This window comes from Mesoplodon mirus (genome assembly GCF_964341445.2).
Source record: "Mesoplodon mirus genome assembly, chromosome: 12".
Classification (NCBI taxonomy): domain Eukaryota; kingdom Metazoa; phylum Chordata; class Mammalia; order Artiodactyla; family Ziphiidae; genus Mesoplodon; species Mesoplodon mirus.
Window position 1 is genome coordinate 42049704 of NC_138988.1, and position 21080 is coordinate 42070783.

A 21080-nucleotide genomic window follows, 5' to 3' on the forward strand; every position below is an offset into this window, starting at 1 on the left:
CTGCCGGAGGGACGGGATGGATCCCTGGTTGGGGGACTAAGGTCCTCGTGGCAAGGCTCACCACCCCCAGCCCGCACCCCCCCACACCCAAAAATAAAAAAGACACTGGGGGGCCTCCCTGGTGGCACAGTGGTTGAGAGTCCGCCTGCCGATGCAGGGGACACGGGTTCTTGCCCCGGTCTGGAAAGATCCCACATGCCGCAGAGCAGCTGGGCCCGTGAGCCATGGCCGTTGAGCCTGCGCATCCAGAGCCTGTGCTCCGCAACGGGAGAGGCCACAGCAGTGAGAGGCCCGCGTACCGCAAAAAAAAAAAAAAGACACTGGGTTGTATCAATATGTTATAAAGTAGTGGGACTAAACTTCAGACATACACTAAGCGTGGTTAAAATCAGTCAGCTATTCTGAGAGAGCAGTCACCAAGCAACAGTCACAGGAAATGCCAAATTATCAAACTAAAACAGCTCTTACTTTATCTGGTAAAAGGAAAAGCTTACCAGAAAAAGCCAAGGAAATGGAGATTCATAGTCCTACCTTTCTTACACTTTAGTATCCTATGCAAAATATTTTCATGTTTCACTTAATCTGTTCAAAGGATATTTACCATTTACCGAATGCCTACTCTATGGTTACTCAAATACTGCCCTTCAGAAAAAAATTAATACAGAACACTATCTAGAGGTAAATTTTTAAACAAATGGAATATGAAATTCTAAATGTGATTATCACATGATACTTTAATTCATCACCAAAATTACTTCACATTAATCTAGTCAGAAATCAGTGTTCCACACAATTGAAAAACAAGTTGCTTTTCACACCCCAGAGAAGCAAAGCTAAATTATAACTGGATTGAGAGATAAGATAGATAGATAAAGCTTAGGAAAATCATTCTGCCTAAAACACAAGTTTTACCCAGTGATGTATATATTATTTTTCATTTATTAAATTATCCTCAGAGTCATGAATATTTTCAAAACAAATCAGCTGTTAACATTCCACACACTTACTGCTAAAACAACTTTCTCACACTCAAATAATTCAAATCTTACAGCTAGAAAGGAACCTAACACATCAACAAAACCAAATCCTGTTACAGTATTGATAAGGGAACAAATAAAGAACGTTTTTAAATCCTTATGAATAGTAAAATGCTACCTAAAAATTTCAAGATCATTTCTCCTTTTCATGAAAAGGAAAAAGTATAAAATTAATGCATAAAAATCAAATGAGGTAGCAAGAATTAAAATTTTCTAAGAAGACACTCAGATATCCACACTCACACGGATCTCATTAATTTAACTATTGCAACTTAAGTGTAAAATCTTTCTAGACACTTCTAAATCTGGCCATGAAATACCTGAGAGCGTAACTTCTGTGGACACACGGTCGATGATAAGTACATCATCTGCTCCATCATCACAAGCTTCCACATAAAATTTTTCAGGTGTGATATGCCTAAGAAGAAATTTAAAACCAGAAATAACGAAGTGAAATGAAGACTTCCAAAAAAAACTATTATAACAATTTAACAGTGTTTAAATTTGACATCATTGGGCTTCCCTGGTGGCGCAGTGGTTGAGAGTCCGCCTGCCGATGCAGGGGACACGGGTTCGTGCCCCGATCCGGGAGGATCCCACATGCCGCGGGGCGGCTGGGCCCGTGAGCTATGGCCGCTGAGCCTGCGCGTCCGGAGCCTGTGCTCCGCAGTGGGAGAGGCCACAGCAGTGAGAGGCCCGCGTACCACACACACACAAAAAAATTGATATCATTTTCCCAGCTTCTGAATAAAGCTATTATGCTGTCCTTATGTGTTCACTGCAACTCTTTTCACCTAATTTAATGCTGATAAGGTTTTAATTTGCTGTAAAACTACCACTCTGACTTACATAAGAAAATCATACTAAAATCTAATTTATACTCAACATGGTGCAGGAGGCAATGTAGCACAGTAGTCAGGAGCACATTCTATGGAACCAGACTGACTGTGCTGTGTGAATTTGGGCACGTTACTCCTCCCCTGTGTTCCTCAGTTCCCTTATCCACAAAATAAGGATAATACCAGACTCATTAAATTGCATTGTTGTGGGGATAAAATGAGATAACCTTTGATAAGCACTTAGAACACGTGACACATAGTAACCCAGATTTAAATATTAGCTAAAAACACTAAGAAACACATTTCCAGGAAATTGTTTAAAATAAACTACTTTAACATTTTTGTATTTTGTTTGAATGCCACTGATGTGTTCTGGGAAAAAAAAAACCTCATCCTGCAAAGTAAAAAATAAAGGGGGTAAAATTAGGGTCGGGACAGAGTACTCAGAATTTTTGCAACTTTGTAACCTGAGTCCAACAAAAATTAACAGTTGGCTCCTCAGGAGGTAACATGGATAACTCCAGGCAAGCAATTCAGCATGGCTGGGGACTGCCTCAGGAAATAACAATCAACAAAAACTAAATAAAGTTAAAATAAAGGTTTGCAGGCACTAAAACAATGGAGACTGAGGCTGTTGTTAAGGTGGGCACAGGAGTAAATACAGGTATCTGCCGGGGATTGGTTCCAGATACCAAAATCTGTGGATGCTCAAGTCCCTCATATTAAATGGTGCAGTACAGTCAGCCCTCTGCAACCGTGGATTCAACCAAGTTGGAACCTGCAGGTACGGAACCCGCAGGTACGGAGGGCCTCCAGGAGCTGACCAGAGTTGGGGCAAGAACTAGCTTGTTTGTTTTTCCAGGGACTAATCTCTGCTGTTCTTAAACCACACTGGAAAGAACATCTGTCTGTGCAGCAGCCAATCTGAGGGCTTTTCCCTTTCCTTTTAAATTCTACTCCCTCTATTCTACTCCTCTTGCCAATGAAAAATCTTATATAAACCCACACACCATCACTGACATCACTTCTTACTTACTGACCATGTAGAAGCTTTTTGGTGTTATAGAAACAAGTGCTGTAGCAGAACTGTACTGACCACTTTTGACTATAAGTTTTTGAGGAATAATCAACACTTAATTATCCAAATATAACTTACATCCTTTTATGGTTCATCTATAACTAACTTCTTAATATTTCCTCCATGGGGTGGGAGTGGGGTATGCCAAGGAAATGAAAGTCAATTTTAATACAAAATAAGAAATGCAACAAAGGAAACAAATCTGCTTCAAATATGGCAGTCTTCAATTCAAACTAAATATATGTTCCTTTTTATTCCTGAATAGTAGTCCACTGTATGGATATATCACAATTTGTTTATTCATTCACTTGCTGATGGACATTTGTGCCGTTTCCAGTTTAGGATATTATGAATAAGGCTTCTATGAACATTCTAGTACAAGTCTTAAGGCAGACACATGCATCATGGGTTCGTGCCCAGGTCTGGGAAGATCCCACATGCCGTGGAGCGGCTGGGTCCGTGAGCCATGGCCGCCGGGCCTGCGCGTCCGGAGCCTGTGCTCCGCAACGGGAGAGGCCACAACAGTGAGAGGCCCGCGTACCACAAAAAAAAAAAAAAAAAAAATATATATATATATATATATACACACATCTTGGATTAAGACTTTAAATCATATACAAAAAATATACAGCCACAGAAATAGGCCTTTACTAATTGTTACATTCCTAATAATCAGTCAAAGTTAATAACCTCACCATGTGTTTAAAATCCTTAAAATTACATAGTTAGAAATGAAAATTTCTTTTATATGAAGGTGAAATATACTATATATAACACTTCCAGTCTGGCTAGGTACATGTGAAATGAGAAGATCAACAAATTAGCTTTTTAATCAAAGTAGAATGAAATGAATTTCCAAGAGTGAAAACCCTCCAGAGAAAAGGCCTTGATATTCTTTCAGAAGATGGAATCTGGGTAGTACCAAGAGGTGGGTGCAGGCTGTAGGGCAGATACTAGTCATTCAAATACAGGTCTGGAAGAAGAAAAGTGCTTGGAAATGGGCTAATTAAGTTACTTCAGAATCTAACTGCCTATGGGGTGAGAGCCAACAAAGTAAGCAGATTCCAGCTGTAGAGTGCTGAAAAGCCTCAAGAACTAAGGACTTGGGTAGGGGATGAGATGGGGCAGTGAGATTAACTGCGGGGTTGGGGGTAAGAATAAGGTGGTTCAAAGTCTGTGTAAGGAACAATCAGATCCCTACCCAAACCTAGAGTCCAGGTACCTCCCTGACCATACGATTTAATGCTTAGAGCAGTTCAACAAGAAAAGCCCTGAACTCCAGAAACCAGGCACAGCTGAGGACCACAGTGAGTCAAGTAAAGTCTGGAGACCCAGAGAAGGTCTGCTTACAGATTGGGAAAATCATCCACCCTCTTCCTCTGCCAGGTTCCCAGAATGCTAGCAGCCAAGCATCCCACTTCCCCCAACTTCCAAAGGAGCTATGAATACTGTCTCTGAAGAAACTTACAGGCCCAAAAGAAAAGACCTGCAAATGCTGACATTTAGGGCACCTCCCCCAAAGAAACAGTTGAGTTCCTGCACAATCACTCTAGTGAAGGCCACCAATTGACAAATCCTGACCCACAAACAGACCCTTCCAATCAATTTTTTAGTGCCTCATTCTTAAACATGAAATGACAACCAAGGATCACCAGATATTTGAGATAAGCTTCCATCACAGAAGACACAGAACAAAACAAAGAGAAAAATAACTCTGGGTAAACAAACTATGTTGAGAAGAGAATAAAACTTCAAAACACATTTATAACTGGTAGCCTGAGAGAGAAGACATTGCATTCATGAAACAAAAATAGCAAAAAGAAGGAGGGGGAGGGGGAGGAGGAGATTCAGCAAGCAAGAATATGTTTTTGGACTGACGGCAGAAATAATAATTTGAATATTCAGTAGAAGGACTGGAAAATAAACTGAAGAACTCTCCTTGAGAACAGAATAAAAAGATAAGAGCTGTAAAACAGAAAAGCATAGGAAGGAAGCAAGGGGGAGATGGAAAGAGACAGGAGGGGGAAAGAAGACAGGAAGAAAGAGAGGGGCACAATCCAGGAGGTTCAACATCCACTTAGCAGGAATTCCAGGAGAGTACACAAAGAAAAAAATGTATCAAAGAAATAGTGCAAAAACAAAGAAGAAACCTCAAGCCAAAGGACAAGTTTCCAGATGTAAAAGGCCCACCAAATATATGAAACACACACACACACACACACACACACACAGAGGCACATTAAGCGTAAAACTCAAAATACCATACAGATACAATCCTAAAGTTTCCAGAAAAAAAAAAAAAAAACTAAGAGAAAGAAGCGCTGAAATATTCAACAGCCACACTATTGGATTATTCAACAGCAACACATTGGACTATTCAACAGCAAGGTCTTTAAAATTCTGAAGGATAATAATTTCTGAGAATTCTATACTTAGCCACACTAACAAATAAATGTGAGGATAGAATAAAAGCATTTTCAGATGTGCAATATCTCAAAAGATACTTCTCTCTCACTCTTTCTTGGAAAGAAGGAAAAGTTGTTTCATCGACATGGAGTAAATCAAGAGTTAGACTTGGAATCCAAAACAGGAGAGAGGGGAAAGAAATTCTCATGATGATGGTAAAGGGAGGTTCCAGGACAATGCAACAGGCCTAAAGAACAGCCAGTCCAGATTAAAGCAGAGGGGATAGGGCTCCTGGAGGTAAGCCTCACAGAAGAAGATGAATTGACAGTTACCGTCAGCAGAGGAGTTTTACTGCAGTCCCAGTGACTGAAGATTAATTAGCAACACGTACATTAGAGAAAAGTCAAGCAAACTTTTTAATTCAAGGAAAAACAAAGCATTTTTATAAGGAAATATAATTATATTACATTACTGACTTCATCTGAGTCATACCTACACAATCATAATAATGTGAACACTGAATATCTTAATATAACCACACTGAGAGGAGAGGAAAGGAAGAGAGGTATAAAAGCTAAATTCTCATCTTCTGAAGTAAAAAGTCATCATATGACTGAAACTGAAAAACAAATCAGGAAATAGCAGTATAAGCATGTTGTTTAGAAGTGTGAAGCAAAATACCAGAAGAAACTGCTTAAAAACATGAAAATACTGGGACTTCCCTGATGATCCAGTGGGTAAGACTCCATGCTCCCAATGCAGGGGGCCCGGGTTCAATCACTTGTCAGGGAACTAGATCCCGCATGCTGCAACTAAGAGTTCACATGCCACAACGAAGAGCTCACATGCCACAACTAAGAGTTTGCATGCCGCAACTAAGACCCAGCGCAACCTAAATAAATAAACATTTAAAAAAATGAAAGTATTGATAGATGTCTCTGGGACAGTGGGAGTTGGGAGTGCTGAAAAGTGCTCTTTTATTACATAAGCTTTGTGTTACTTAGTTTTAAACCGCATACTCGTATTAGATTATAATAAAAATTAAGCTTAAAAAGATGTTAAAAGGACAAAAACAAAAATAAGAGTAATTGTGGATCAAGGTAAAGAGTTCTATCTAGCCTAAGGGCTCTGGGACCTTTGCTGGATCTTATCTCTCAGAGAGATGTTGCTAAAATCTAAGTTGCGGGTGCTGCCACCAGGCTGCTCTGATAAATGTTATTGAAAATGGCTTAAGAATAGGAGCAAGAATTGGAGATATGAACAGCGATTGCCAGCTAATCAACATTTCTAAGAAGAGTAATTACAAGTAATCGCTCTAATTAATCCATCTAATAACAGCAAGTGTCATCCCAACTCAGTTTTCTACATATGCCTTTGCTGCCTTCCTCTTCTCCTTTCCCTCCTTCCATTTCCCACCACTGTTTAATTGGCCTTAATACTGATCTGAAGTGTGTTTTATGCAATAAATTTTATTCTGTAAGTTTTATGCTCCCAGGTTTCATTTCAAAAGCTCATGAAATTAACTTTAACTCTCTAGCACTTAGAGTCAGAAACACTTGAGTAAACATTCAGGGTATAATTTTTGCTGGGGTTATGGTTTTATTGTTATTTTTGTTTTTAAATCTTCACCAGGGACTTCCCTGGTGGCGCAGTGGTTAAGAATCCGCCTGCCAATGCAGGGGACATGGGTTCGACCCCTGGTCTGGGAAGATCCCACATGCAGCAGAGCAACTAAGCCCATGCACCACAACTACTGAGCCTGCGTGCCACAACTACTGAAGCCCGTGCGGCTACAGCCCAAGCTCTGCAACAAGAGAAGCCACCACAATGAGAAGCCCGCGCACCACAACGAAGAGTAGACCTCACTCGCCTTAACTAGAGAAAGCCTGCACGCAGCAATGAAGACCCAACAACAAAGACCCAATGCAGCCATAAATAAACAAACAAATAAATAAATAAATGTATTAAAAAAAAATCTTCACCAAACAGGCTACCAAGCCTCTGCAGACAAGGACTCTAAGCTTATCCATTACCATTGGTATTCTCACACAAGACAGTAAAAGCTCAATCAATTTTCTTAGAGAATAGAACATAATTAGTCAGAAAACACATACATTAAGTTGTTTTTCTATATGGCCCTTGACTAATGTTTTCTTTGGCTCAGTGACAGAATAAACGGAATTTTAAAAATTGTTTTTCTCTTAGCTAAGGAAAGATCATGAGAGGTCAAATTTTAACTGGATTTGAAGTTATACTGTAACTTATAAGAAGAGTAAGAGGAAGCAGGGTGTTCTCTAAATAGAAAGTCTACCAAGTATCACTAACACCAAGTTCTGCCTGGAGTTTTTCCAAAATTAACCAGTCAACAGGCTCTGCTAAGTTCTCAATGTAAAAAGTACATGGAAACCAAGACAGAAGACTCAATGATGAACAAATATCTAGGCAAAATCCTCTCCCTGTTGCAAAAAGAATGGCCCTCAACTGGTGTGATGTTTCTTATTTCAGTAAAACTCTCTCACATTACTTATTTATGAAATAGATCTTAGAAGTTAAAGAAATTCCCTCCAAGAAGATTATCTGGTCATTAACTATGCTGTTGATATCAAACCTCTAAAGTTCAAAGTAATACTGTATACTAAAATAATCTGGTGAGGTTATCAGAATCCAATAGGTATCAACTATTAACTAACAGAAGAGGAATACTACCTAGTTTCTTTCAAGACAGGGGATTTGATATCAACCCAGAGTCCTAGTTTCTGTTAAGATGACACATATTTTGGAAGATATATCAAAATAGGCATGAGCTTGCACTCTCTCTTCTTGATCCCAGAGACCATGGACTTCAAAGGCTATTAAGCTTTGAAAATAAAGGCCCATGGAGATGTGTGGCCAAGATGGCAGAGTAGGAAGACCTTGAGCTCACCTCTTCCCACAGGCACACCAAATTACAACTCTTTACAGAGCAACTACTGATGAGAAAAACTGGAAGACTAGCAGAAGAGATCTTCTACAGCTAAAGATATAAAAAAGGAACAACAGGGCTTCCCTGGTGATGCAGTGGCTGAGAGTCTGCCTGCCGATGCAGGGGACACGGGTTTGTGCCCTGGTCCAGGAGGATCCCACATGCCGTGGAGCGGCTGGGCCCGTGAGCCATGGCTGCTGAGCCTGCGCGTCCGGAGCCTGTGCTCCGCAACGGGAGAGGCCACAACAGTGAGAGGCCCGCGTACCACAAAAAAATAATAATTAATAAACAAACAAACAAATAAATAAATAAGGAAGGTACAACAAAACGGGTAGGAGGGGAGGAGAGCCAATGTAACCAAGACCCATACCACAGTGGGGGCGACCCACAAATGGGAGGATGATTACAACTGCAGAGGCTCTCCCCAAGGGGCGAGGGGGCCAGCCTCACATCGGGTTCTCCAGCTTGGGGTTCCTACATCAGAAAGATGAGCCCCTAGAATGTTTGGCTTTGAAGGCCAGTGGGACTTACTTTCAGAAGAGCCAGAGGGCTGTGGGAAATAAGAGACTCCACTCTTAAAGGACACACACAAAATCTCACATGCTCCAGGACCCAGGACAGAAGCAAAAATCTGAAAGGAGCCTGGGTCAGATTCACCTGCTCATCCTGGAGAGGCAGGAGGCAACTGGCACACCCTGGGGACACATACAGTGGCAGCCATCTTTAGAAGCTCGCTCTACCACAAGGACACTGGGGGTGGCAAGTGCCATTTTGGAGTCCTCCTTCTAGCTTAACTAGCACAAGGACCTGGCCCCACCCACTGACTTAACTGGCTCCATCAGCATCAGTACCGGGACACCTCAGGCCAAGCAACTAGCCAGGCAGAGACACAGCCCTACCTACCCACCAGCAGACATGCTCTCTTAAGACCCCTCTGAGCCCACAGCTGCCCCAAGACCCAGCCCTGTCCACCAAAGGGCAGAGGACCACCCCTAGACACCGGGATCCCAGTACTAGCCCCAGGATCCCCAGGACCCTGCCACCAGAGACCCTGGGACCCAGCTCAGCCCACCAGTGGGCTGGCACTAGACCTAGGACCAGCCTCACCCACTCGTGTAGGCACCACCCCTGGGATCCCCGCCCCACACAACAGTGGGCAGACGACAGCCCCAGGACCACCGCAGCCCTACAGCCTGCCGTATCAGGACCCAGCCCAGCCCCCCGGGCCCGGGCTCTGCCCACCAGCAGGCCAACACGAGCTCTGGGACACCATGAGCTCTGCAGCCGGTGGACACAGCCAGTAAAATCACCTACATTCACAATAAGTAGTTAAGGGATACACGAAACAAAAAGATATAAAAGATGATATCAAAAGAGGAAACATGCGGGGTAAGGAGGAGGAGAGGAGCAAAAATGCAGGGTTGTTAAAATGTGTCTGACTCAAGAGATCAGCAGCTTAAAATAATGACAGACAGACAGACTGCTACATATAAACCTCACTGTAGCCACAAACCAAAAATCTATAACAGATATACACATAAACAAAAAGAAAGAACTTCTTTCAAGTGCACATGGAACATTCTCCAGGACAGCATGCTTGGAAAACGAGACTGCTAGATGCAAAAGGATCAGAATGGACTACTCTCTCACGCTATGCACAAAAGTAAATTCATAATGGATTAAAGACTTAAATGTAAGACCTGAAACCATAAAACCTCTAGAAGAAAACAGAGGCAGGATGCTTTCTGACATCAGTCTTAGTAATATTTTTTTTGGATATGTCTCCTCAGGCAAGGGAAACAAAAGCAAAAATAAACAAATGTAACTACATCAAACTAAAAAGCTTTTGCACAGTGAAGGAAACTATCAATGAAACAAAAAGGCAGCCTACTGACTGAGAGAAGATATTTGCAAATGATACATCTGATAAGGGGTTAATATCCAAAATATTTAAAGAACTCAAACAACTCAAGATCAAAAAAAAAAAATGAACAGGGACTTCCCTGGTGGTGCAGTAGTTAAGAATCTGCCTGCCAATGCAGGGGACATGGGTTCGAGCCCTGGTCCCACATGCTGCAGAGCAACTAAGCCCATGCACCACAACTACTGAGCCTGAGCGCCACAACTACTGGGCTCTCGTGCCACAACTATTGAAGCCCATGTGCCTAGAGCCTGTGCACTGCAACAAAAGAAGCCACTGCAATGAGAAGTACACGTGCCGCAACTAGAGAAAGCCCATGCGTGGCAGCGAAGACCCAAAGCAGCCAAAAATAAATTAAAAAAAAAATAAAGTTAAAAAAAAAGAACCACCTGAGTAAAACTTGGGCAGAGGATCTGAACATTTTTCCAAAGAAGATATTCAGATGGCCAATAGGCACATGAAAAGATGTTCAACATCACTAATCACGAAGGAAATGCAAATCAAAACCACTACGAGATACCACCTCTCACCTGTCAGAATGGCTATTATCAAAAAGACAACAAATACAACAAGTGTTGGCGACAACGTCAAGAAAGGGGAACACTGCACTGTTGGTAAATTAGGGCAGCCACTATGGAAAAGAGTATGGAGCTTCCTCAAAAAATTAAAAATGGAACTACCATATGATCCAGCAATTCCATTCCTGAGTAATTATCTATAGAAAACAAAACACTAATTAGAAAAGATATATGTACCCTTATGTTCAGTGCAACATTGTTTACAAAAGCCAAGATATGGAAGCAACCCAAGTGCCCATCAATAGATGAATGGATAAAAAACATGTGTGTTTTATATATATATATATATATATATATATATACACACACACACACAAACAACAGAATATTACTCAGCCATAACAAAACAATGAAATCTTGCCATTTGCAACAACCAATGGACCGACAGGGTATTATGCTAAGTAAAATAAGTCAGAAAGAGAAAGACAAACACTGTATGATTTCACCTATACATGGAATCTAAAAAACAAATGAACAAACAAAACAGAAGCAGAGTTAGAGTTACAGAGAACAGAGGGTCGCCAGAGTGGAGGTAGGTAGGGGAAGGAAAGGAATAGGTGACAGAGATTAAAAGGTACAAACTTCCAGTTATAAAACATTATAAATAAGTCAAGGGTATGAAATGTACACTGTGGGAGATACAGTCAATAACTATGTAATATCTTTGTATGATGACATATCATAACAAGACTTATCACGGTGACCATTTTTAAATGTACAAAAATACCAAATCACTATCCTGTGTACGAAGAATTAACATAGCATTGTAGGTCAATTACACTTCAAAAACAAACTCATAGAAAAGAGATAAGATTTGTGGTTATCAGAGATGGGTGGGAGGGTGGGGTGGATGGGAGAGGTGGAATTGGATGAAGGCAGTCAAGAAGAGAGATGTGTGAGTAATCTGAATGTTCACTGTACTGTATAAACTACATATATCTTCATCACAGAATTGCTTAGTTTACATCTGATCTCAGGATTCTATCACCTCTCCCCTGGCTGACCTCACAGCTATGACAATCTTTTAAAAAGAAAGTCCACTTCTTAACTGAGGAAACAATGTTTCTTCAGATAGAAGCTGCAACCTGATTCACTTTCTGCCTTACACTTTTTTCACCTGACCTTTAAAAGGAAAAAAAATGTTTTAAATATTTCCAATCATGGATTTCTGTTAATTGTCTTGCAATTTCAAACTTATCACTGTTTGACATTACAAAGGCTTGCACAAATGATTTTAAATGAAAAAAGGAGTTGCAAAATAGGAATATTAAGAACTGCCTGGATGTTTAAATAGTATAAATTTTAAATTCTGAACAAATCAATATTGTTTTCTACATCAAAAATCCATAATGAACATGTCAATTATTTTCAGTTGTTAAGTAACTCATTTCCATACCAGACATGTCCAAGGACTAAGGTGAGAGCAATCTGATGAGAAAAAAGGTAATGTGAATAATGCAATATAATGAAAAGATCATTGGACTCTGGGCCTGCTGTGTTCCACGGCCAGTTCTGCCATGGTTGGCTGTGTGACCTAACTGTGGGGGCCAAGGGCAATTATCTCCCTGTCTTCAACAATGACAGATGATATATATCAACCTAGACTTCACAGAGGCACTGGAAAGATAATACCATACATAAAACGACTTAAGTTGCTGCTACTTCAAAAGAATACATTCCAAATTACCCCAGACTGTGTTTTGTTTTTTTGAAGTACTGGTAGGTGTTCTATACTGGAAAGTTCTTTTCATTTACTTAGGTGATCCACTGAGGACCTGTAATGCACCAGGCTTTACGTTAGGAACTGAGGACCAGAGAAGAAATCAATGTTAAGGTGTTTCTAATATGTTCTACATACTGGTTACCTGGTTGGAGAAACAAAGTATTTACTAATGACTTCATCATTTCTAGGCAGCAAAGTGAGTGGTTCAAACAGTGCTATGGCTCGATCATTCTCTCAGTCCTCGTGTCCATCAGACAGTAAGTACACTGCTAATGAATCATAAGAGACAGAATGTGAAAACTCATATAGACGTTTGGTGTCTAGTTCCTGTGACAGCAGACTGTTATGGGAGCTCAGTGAAGGAAAAGACATTGGAAAAAAGGCTTCGCAGAGACGAGGAGTATCTGTTAAGTATGCTGGTTTCATCTACGCTCTTTCAGTCCTTATAATACTGTGAAGTAGAAACGTTCCCATTTTACAGATGAAAACCCGATTCAGAGAGATTAAATAACATGGTCAGGACACAAAGCAAATAGCAGGTGAATCTAAGTCTAAATAAATCTAAGTCTGTTCTGATTTAAAAAGCCTGAGTTGTCTCGGCTCTACCATAGATGTGATCAGCATGTAAAGAGGGGAGAGAGGAAGAAAACATTCTGGATAGAAGGATCAAAATAAGCCCAAGCTTGAGGCAAAAAGAGGGTGGCCAAGTCTGGTGAAAGGGAAAAAAAGGAAAAAAAAAAAAAAAAAGCACTGGGCAGTTATGGGAAATAAGGTTAGGGGATAGATTGTGAAGAGGCTAGAATACAGGTGGCTAAGAAATGTGGGCTTATTCCTGTAAGTCAATAAAATGGAACTGGAGATTGTAAGCAGGAGTAGAGGATGAAACTTAGGGCATTAGGAAGGTGAACACCACAGGACAGAGATGGACTGGAAAAAATGTATGGCATAACACAGAACAAATTTTTAAAATCCCAAGCACTTCGATATTTAAATAAACCCAGTAACAATACTTTCATAATACAATAATCAAACTATCTCTTGTACGGATCTTCCTTAAAACGTATCTCTACCCACTTTTAAAAATGGCCATTATGTCCTACTAATTCTTATATGGGTCAGAAACCACTTCCACCTCCAATGCATCTAAAAAAGAATACACCTTAGGTCGGAGGCCACATTTTAAAACCACACCTCAGAGCAGCAAGGGCCAAACAAAAGAAATAAGAGCAGAGACTCCAACTCACAAACTCCTTGGCAAAGAAAAACAAAGTTGTAAAAAAGTTGTATCTTCATTTACAGGAGCATTTACAACTATTTTTTTTCAGGGAAAAAAGTTAAGCACTGAAAAATTAGAGAATGACTTTCATATAACCCCAGATTTACTTTTTCCCCCAAACAAATTTATAGTTTCCACTTCTCACAAAAATCAATACAAAAGCATCAGCGTCACCACTTCAGTGCCAAATTTCCTTTCTCTTTTATGGATATAGAGCTTTTTTTTTTTTTAAGGTCTGGACTGGTGCATTTATTGCCTCCTTGGCAGTTATCATCATAACTCTCAAGTTCTCCATCCCATTCAATCTTTGCCACAGGAAAATTCGATTGCATTTCGTAACCTAACGCTGAGCGGCAATCAAGCCAAGGCTCCATATTTCTTAAACACAACTGAGACCTGGTGTAGGATCACATGAAAACCCTTTAGTGACTATCAGGTAGACAACAATAACCTAATTAGCCAACACAGCACACGTGACACTGGCCCCGCCAGTACCTCAGTCAAAGACACTTTCCTAGACTCATTCACCAACAAGGTGATCACCTTGTGAAGGGGAACTGGGAGAGAATAAGGAAACCTAACAAGAAAAATGTGGAGGGAAGTGCGCAGCTGGGGCTTTTCAAGGGAATTACAGTGAAGAGAAGTGGTAAGGGGGGTGGACTGTGGAAAAAGTAATCTTCTTTTATGCAAAGCATCTGATGTCGAGATGGCCTCACTTCCAATTCTGCAGCCCTTTTAACTGAAACTTCCAGAACGTTAAGTGAGCTTGAGGTTCTGGGGAGCATAGGAAGTGCCCAAACCACATCCTGATGTCCTCATATCCTTGTATAGGAAATGCGATACCTGTGCCTAAGTCCCAAGATATTTTAACTTATTTAGGGATAGATAAGCTTCTCAAAAATCACATCTACTTCTGCTGCCAAAGACTTTCTGAGATGTGGTCACTGGATTTTCAGTCTAGAGGTAAAGCATTAAACACAAAGTGAGTAGAACAAAGTTATTCACAGACAAGAAAAGCATAGGGGCTGAGAGTAATGCTAAGGGAAATACATGTTTTTGCTTTTGTTTTAAACCCAGGACAAACCCCAAACCCTACAAATACCTAATTTACAACTGTAACAACCAGAGCCTATTTCTCAGAGCCTCAAGAGCTTGGCTTTACCGAAAAGTCAATTTGCAGTGCCAAAATTCTCGACAGTAGCCCCTGGCTGTCCACGTGGACTTAACAATCTGTTTTATGCTTGGGCGGTATAATATTTAAAGCCAAGTAAACCTTTTAGGACCTTAAGAGTATTGACTGTACTTTAAATTTTTCCTGCATCCTAAAGACCGGTCAGAAAGGCTTCAATGCCCAGATAGAGAAAGGTTTATCCATTTGTGTGTGGCCTCTAACATGCTGCTATGGGTCCATGAAATAAGAAAAAAACTTCTCGTTTTCTCTCCTAAGCAATAAGGATAAATTTAGCCGCCACCTCTCCAAACAATAAAAAATAAAATAAAGTGGGGAGGAGCGTGCCCCGAAGGGCTGCATCCAAACGCCGAGCCCGGCTCGCCGGAAGACGGTGCGCAGCTTCGGTCCCCCGCCGTGGGCTCTGAGGCCGAGTTGAGCGGAGAAAAGCTGGCGGGACAGCCGCTCCCGGGCCTGTGGCGACTCGGGCGCGGCGCCGGGGGCGGCCGCGCCCGGCGAGTAAGGCGGGGAGCGCGCGGGGTTCCCACACCCGGCCCGCCGCCCCGGGACTCAGGAAGCCTCCCCGCTGCCGGCGGCCCACACCTGCCGCCCCACCCGCCGCCCCGCAGACGCTTTCGGGCAACGGCTTCCGGCCCGCGGAACTCACAGCTTCAGCCGCTCGTAGGTTGTTGCCGCCATCCTGCACCACAGCCTCCTCGCTGCTCTTTCCGCCCGCCCCGCCACCTCGAATACAGCGCTACCGGTCACCCTGGCACGGCGGCCGCAACGCCCCGCCTCGTCCCACCTCCTCTCCCTGCCCGGCCGGGCTGCTCCCGAACGGGAGGCGGCCGTGGACAAACTTAGCGCGCGCGCTAGAGAACGCTAAAGGCGCAGTCCGACGCGGCGGATGGGAGTGCGCCGAAGAGCGCCGTGACGTCACCGCTGCCGATTGGCGGAGCGCATGGTTGGGGAAAGGCGGAGCCTTGGGAGTTGTGGACTAGCGCCGCGACGCCTGGTGCAGGGGCGGAAGCGCAGCGCTAGTGTTGGGGAGCCTGTTGTAGATGCGTAAGGCGTGATCTGTGCTACAGTGCACATCTTGTTAGTACGGGGCCAGTGGCGCAATGGATAACGCGTCTGACTACGGATCAGAAGATTCTAGGTTCGACTCCTGGCTGGCTCGAAGCGTACTTTTTAGCCACAACTGGGTTTCATGTTACAGGACGTCCTTAGGACTCTGGTGTGAAGGTTAAATACCTTGAATTTTAACGGTACTGTGCCCGAAATGTCATCTTTTAAGCTGTGTTTGGAAGCCGGAGTTGTGTGAGGTGATTTGTAAACTGCAAAGCGTCCTAATTAATGATGCACACGAGGAGACTCTGTAAATGGGTTACATGTGGGAAAACACACCTAGAATGGTGATACTTTGCAGTAGGGGGGCGTGCTGTGGCCCGAGGTTAGCTAGCGGATGACACAAAAGCGCATTTAAGGCAGCAGTTCTGGCCCTTTTTCCCGTGGAGCAGAACCCCTACGGTGACGTAAAAAGCGGCACAGTCCCAGTTTACCAGGATCTGGTGAGCTCTGGCTCTAACCTGCCCCGCAGACGCGAACGCTGCAGTGCGGCTGCGCGCGTTAGAGGTGGTCCGCAAAGTGATCGGAGTCTGCAGCCCTGTCCCTTGAGAGCTCCTGGTCCCCAGTGAATCGGGAAACCTTAGCACATGGGTGTTTTTGCAGTACGAAAACCCCAGGTAATCTAGTATTATATATTACCCCTCATTCTATTGGCGCCTGGGTGGAAGACCTGAGAAGGGCCGAAAGGTCTGTGGCGGAAAGGAGAGTCAAACCTGAAGAGTGGCTGAAACAGCCGACACTGTCCATAACTAATCATTCAATCGATCAATTAATCTCTCCAGTATAACGTTTTTTCCTCCTGAACAAATTACAGGAAACTTGTAAAATACAGAAAAGTACTGGGAATCAAAAAAACGCAAATTCCCATCCCGAGATAATTATTCTTAACGTCATAATCCCCGCCCCCGCCGTCATTACTATTAACGTCATATTTTTCCTTATGGACTTTTTCTTCCACACTTTTTAATATAAACCTACACACGTATTTTTTTCCAAATTTGGGGTTTTGTCACAAATGTCTTTGTGTTCTCATTTTGTCCCCTTAGCTTTTTGTCTGAGATTTATGGTCATTAAATATTCTTTGAAGATAACCCATAAAAAAACTAGATATTTTAAACATTACCCTCTTTGTTGGGAATCTGAGTTGTTGTCAGTTTAACACTTTTTAAAAAATAATGCTATGTTGAATTACTTCTGATTCTTATAAATGTTTAGATGTTGAATGATCAGAGAGCCATTTTTAAGGTCCATTTCATGGACTTTTTAAGACTTCGGTACATATTTTCAAGTTGCCTGCCAAAAAATTTGAACAAATACACATTTCCATCAATAGCATCAGTTTCCTTGCATGCTAACACTGAGTATTATAAATTTCATTATGATCTTTTTGCACTTTTCTTAACTGAAAAACGGAACTTCCTTTTACTTACATTACTTGATGTATATATTTTCTCTTGGTATATGTACTCATTTTCTTCTTATAGATTTGTTAAACTTTTAAATATATTAAGGATATTAATTCTTCAGCTATCGAACGCATTGCAATTTTTTTAGCTTACCTTTTATATTTTCCTTTTCCTTATAATATTTTTGAACAAGTAATTTTCACTTTTATATATTCCAGTTTACCAGTATTTACCCTATGGTTTCTTCTGTTGCTCTTTTCAAATTGTGTTTGTATTGTGTTTCCCATGTACTTTAACCCATTTGTAATTTATTTTGTTAGTTGTCCCAATGGAAAGATAAAGTAAGTCTTAAAACCTGTGACTATTATTGAAAAATTAAGAGCTCTAAGCTCATTACTTGGACTAATTCAGTCAATTCCACAATAGTCCTGTAAGGTAAGTTCGGTTGTTATTTCCATTTTTACAGATGAGGGAACTAAATTTGCTTACGTTCTTTGAGCGGTTTGGTGGTGGAGCCCGAGTTAGAACTTGAATCCAGGCTTTTGACCCCAAAGCCACCCTGCCCGAGGGCTTATTGTACACCAGAGGGTTGACCACATGAGTAGACTCAGGGCTATTCCCTGTCTGGGTATAGATGGCAATCACATACCTTGGCTCCTCACCCCTCCTCCCATGCTAGTTAGCAATCGGGAGACCTCATCTCTAGTCCTGGGCACACCCTGGCCCAGACAACATTTCCCCTGACTACATCTTCATCCCTTGTAGCATCAGGGTCATAGAAAAACAGCAGCCTACATTTGTAAAATCGGAATAGCCACTCTCTCATTGCTTGCCCCTTCCCTCTGCAAGTCCTGCCTTCCTGTATGTGGTTGCCTTAAATCTAGAGGGTCACTCACCTCTGGAATTCTTTGGTCATAACCTCATTAGAAAAAACATACACAAAAGGGAAGGAGAATAAACGACCACCGTTTTGAGCATGACCTGAAAAGTCTCAATAATAAGGTCCCAGGTGAAGAAACTGGATGCTTGAAAGACGATTCTCCAAGGGTCTCTCACATTCCTACACATCTTGTGAGGGAGGCACTGCCTTACTTCCAGACTACCTTTTCAAGGATGTTTGCGTAGTAAACAGACTTGGATGGAAGAGATAGTGTCTCTCTCTGGAGCAAAAGTCAGGCAGGTTTACTGCCCATTTATAAAAGATTGTGGTTCTCTAAGCTTGGGTTTCCTCTTGTAACACAGCCCACTGCATGTGCAGGTATCACCTGGCCCTCTTCACGGGGCCCTGAAGGAACTGGAGCTCAGGCAACTAGTGCAAAGGCTTACAGTGTGAAATGCTACTGCTGCTACTGTGAGTAATAAAGTGTCCTTTGTCCCTGACCCAGGAGTCTTATAACTTCTGCCAGGATCCACAAAACCATGGCATGCTAGCTTATTAGCTTGCCCGTAGGATAAAATGTGAGACCCTACACAGTTTCAACGCCCGAATATTCCTTTAAGAATCCAGAGCTCTCAGACATAAAAAAGAATGAAATAATGCCATTTGCAACTACATGGATGGACCTAGAGATTATCATACTAAGTGAAGTAAGGCAGAAAGAGAAATGACAAATATCATGATACCACTTTTATGTGGAATCTAAAATATGACACAGATGAACTTATCTACGAACCAGAAACAGACTCACAGACATAGTGAACAGACTTGTGGTTGCCAAGGGGCAAGGGGGTGGGGGAGAGTTGTACTGGGAGTTTGGAATTAGCAGATGCAAACTATTACATACAGAATGGATAAACAACAAGGTCCTACTGTATAGCGCAGGGAACTATATTCAATGTCCTGTGATCAACCATAATGGAAAAGAAAGAAAGAAAAAAAAAGAATCCAGAGCTCTAAAAGACCAAATCCCGTTAGCAAAAAGCCCCATGTGCTTACTCCATACACACAAAAGAAGACCCAGTAAACATGATTATGTTGGAGATCACTTTAATAGTCTACAAATTAAGGCAGTTTTATTGTCATGATATTTGGAATAATTTTATAGTAACAGTAAATTTTTGAATAATTTTATAGTAACAATATTTTGAATAATTTTATGGTAACAATATTCTGAATAATTTTATAGTAACAGTAAAATTTTGAATAATTTTACAGGAACAATATTTTGAATCAATTAAAGTAAAAGAAGAGACACAGGGGAAAATAATTTCCCTGCAGAGTGAAATTTTCATACACTATATAGAAATTTCCCACATCTGTCCAGTTCTGGCTCAGAACAATTGATAGCTAACACATCTTCCTCATCTTTTTCCTACTGCTTTTAAAAGTTACTTCCAACAGTAACTGGGAAATTAGGACTCATTCCTGGCACAAAGGAGAACACAAAGCACTTGGTTTCCTGGTCGACAGTTTTAACAAGTGCATCGAGCAACACTGGTTTGGGGTCAAGTCTTGCACACATTCTTTGCAAGGGCACTAGCAGCCATCACAGCTCTCATACTTTCACACACGTGGGAAACGGCACACAGAAACAGCCTGCAAAGGAGTGTGAATTCCAGATCATTCTCTCAAATTCTAACATTTCTGTTTTTCATCTTGGGTAACTCAAGTCCACGGAAACGAGGTGAGGGCAGCACTTGAAAGCAATCAGAACTCCTTGATAATCCCACCGGCCACCCAGGACTCAGTGGCACAACCTCAGTGGACTCAGCCGAAAGAGGCCTTCGCTCAAGCACTAACCACGGAGAAATGGAAAGTCCTGCCGCCACGTGCAGGCAATGACCCAACAGGACTCAATGCCCTTCCGTGTGAAAAATGAACAAATCACTCTCTACTCAACCACAGGTGGGAGGATAATGTCAGAGAGAGAGGATCCTGCTATGACAGGCCAACCTGCATTCCTGGCTTTTTTCAGATCACTCAGGCCGTTTTTGAATGACCCTAGCTGGGCGGAAAAAATGACAAGAAAAAACTAGAGGGCAAAGTGAGGCAAGCGAAAAGGCTGGAGGCTGGCTTTGGCATCTGAAATCAGGCCATAATTCTTGTTTATCTAAAGTCCGAGAGTCATCTAGGGAACTCAAGATAAGGCTATCTGCTCTACCTTTTAAAACAAATGTATTCATCCTGGTCTACGAAGTGCTTGTGTGTTCTTTCTACATGCCTATAAATACAACCCCATTATAGCTCTATTTGGCTAATAATTTACAGAAAGTTTAAAATACCAGGTAAGTGGGCATCTATTCATGGCTTTTTTGCAAGGGCCTGAGGAGGAGACAAAACTGGTGGGAGATTCCTACCCAGTACCCTCTCCAGGGACACTGACAGTAAGAGAAGTTGCTGCTTAGATTTCTAGGGTGTCTAGAAATTCTCTTACTGTTCTTCTTCAGCAGTATAAAATATTTGCTGAGATATCAAAATTGCCTCAATCAAGGCCACTTTAAAAATTTCATTTAAAAAATGAATCAGATTTTTAAACTACAGTTATGCCTTGAACAACTTAAGGGTTAATCCTCATATAACTTATAGTCGGCCGTCCGTAGCCATGGTCCCTCTGCAGC

At 41.8% G+C, this 21080-nt stretch overlaps 1 protein-coding gene across 1 annotated transcript in view; it reads right to left on the reverse strand.

The window, feature by feature from the left end:
* SACM1L (SAC1 like phosphatidylinositide phosphatase) overlaps window positions 1–15805 on the reverse strand; it is a 56832-nt gene extending 41027 nt beyond the window's left edge. The window contains exons 1-2 of the mRNA XM_082638132.1: window positions 15656–15805; window positions 1358–1455 (exon numbers count right to left, since the gene is read on the reverse strand). Of these exons, the coding sequence (XP_082494258.1) occupies window positions 1358–1455; window positions 15656–15687 (130 nt within the window). The 5' untranslated portion in view covers window positions 15688–15805. The remainder of the gene's footprint in view (window positions 1–1357; window positions 1456–15655) is intronic.
* Between the last annotated feature and the right edge of the window lie 5275 nt (window positions 15806–21080).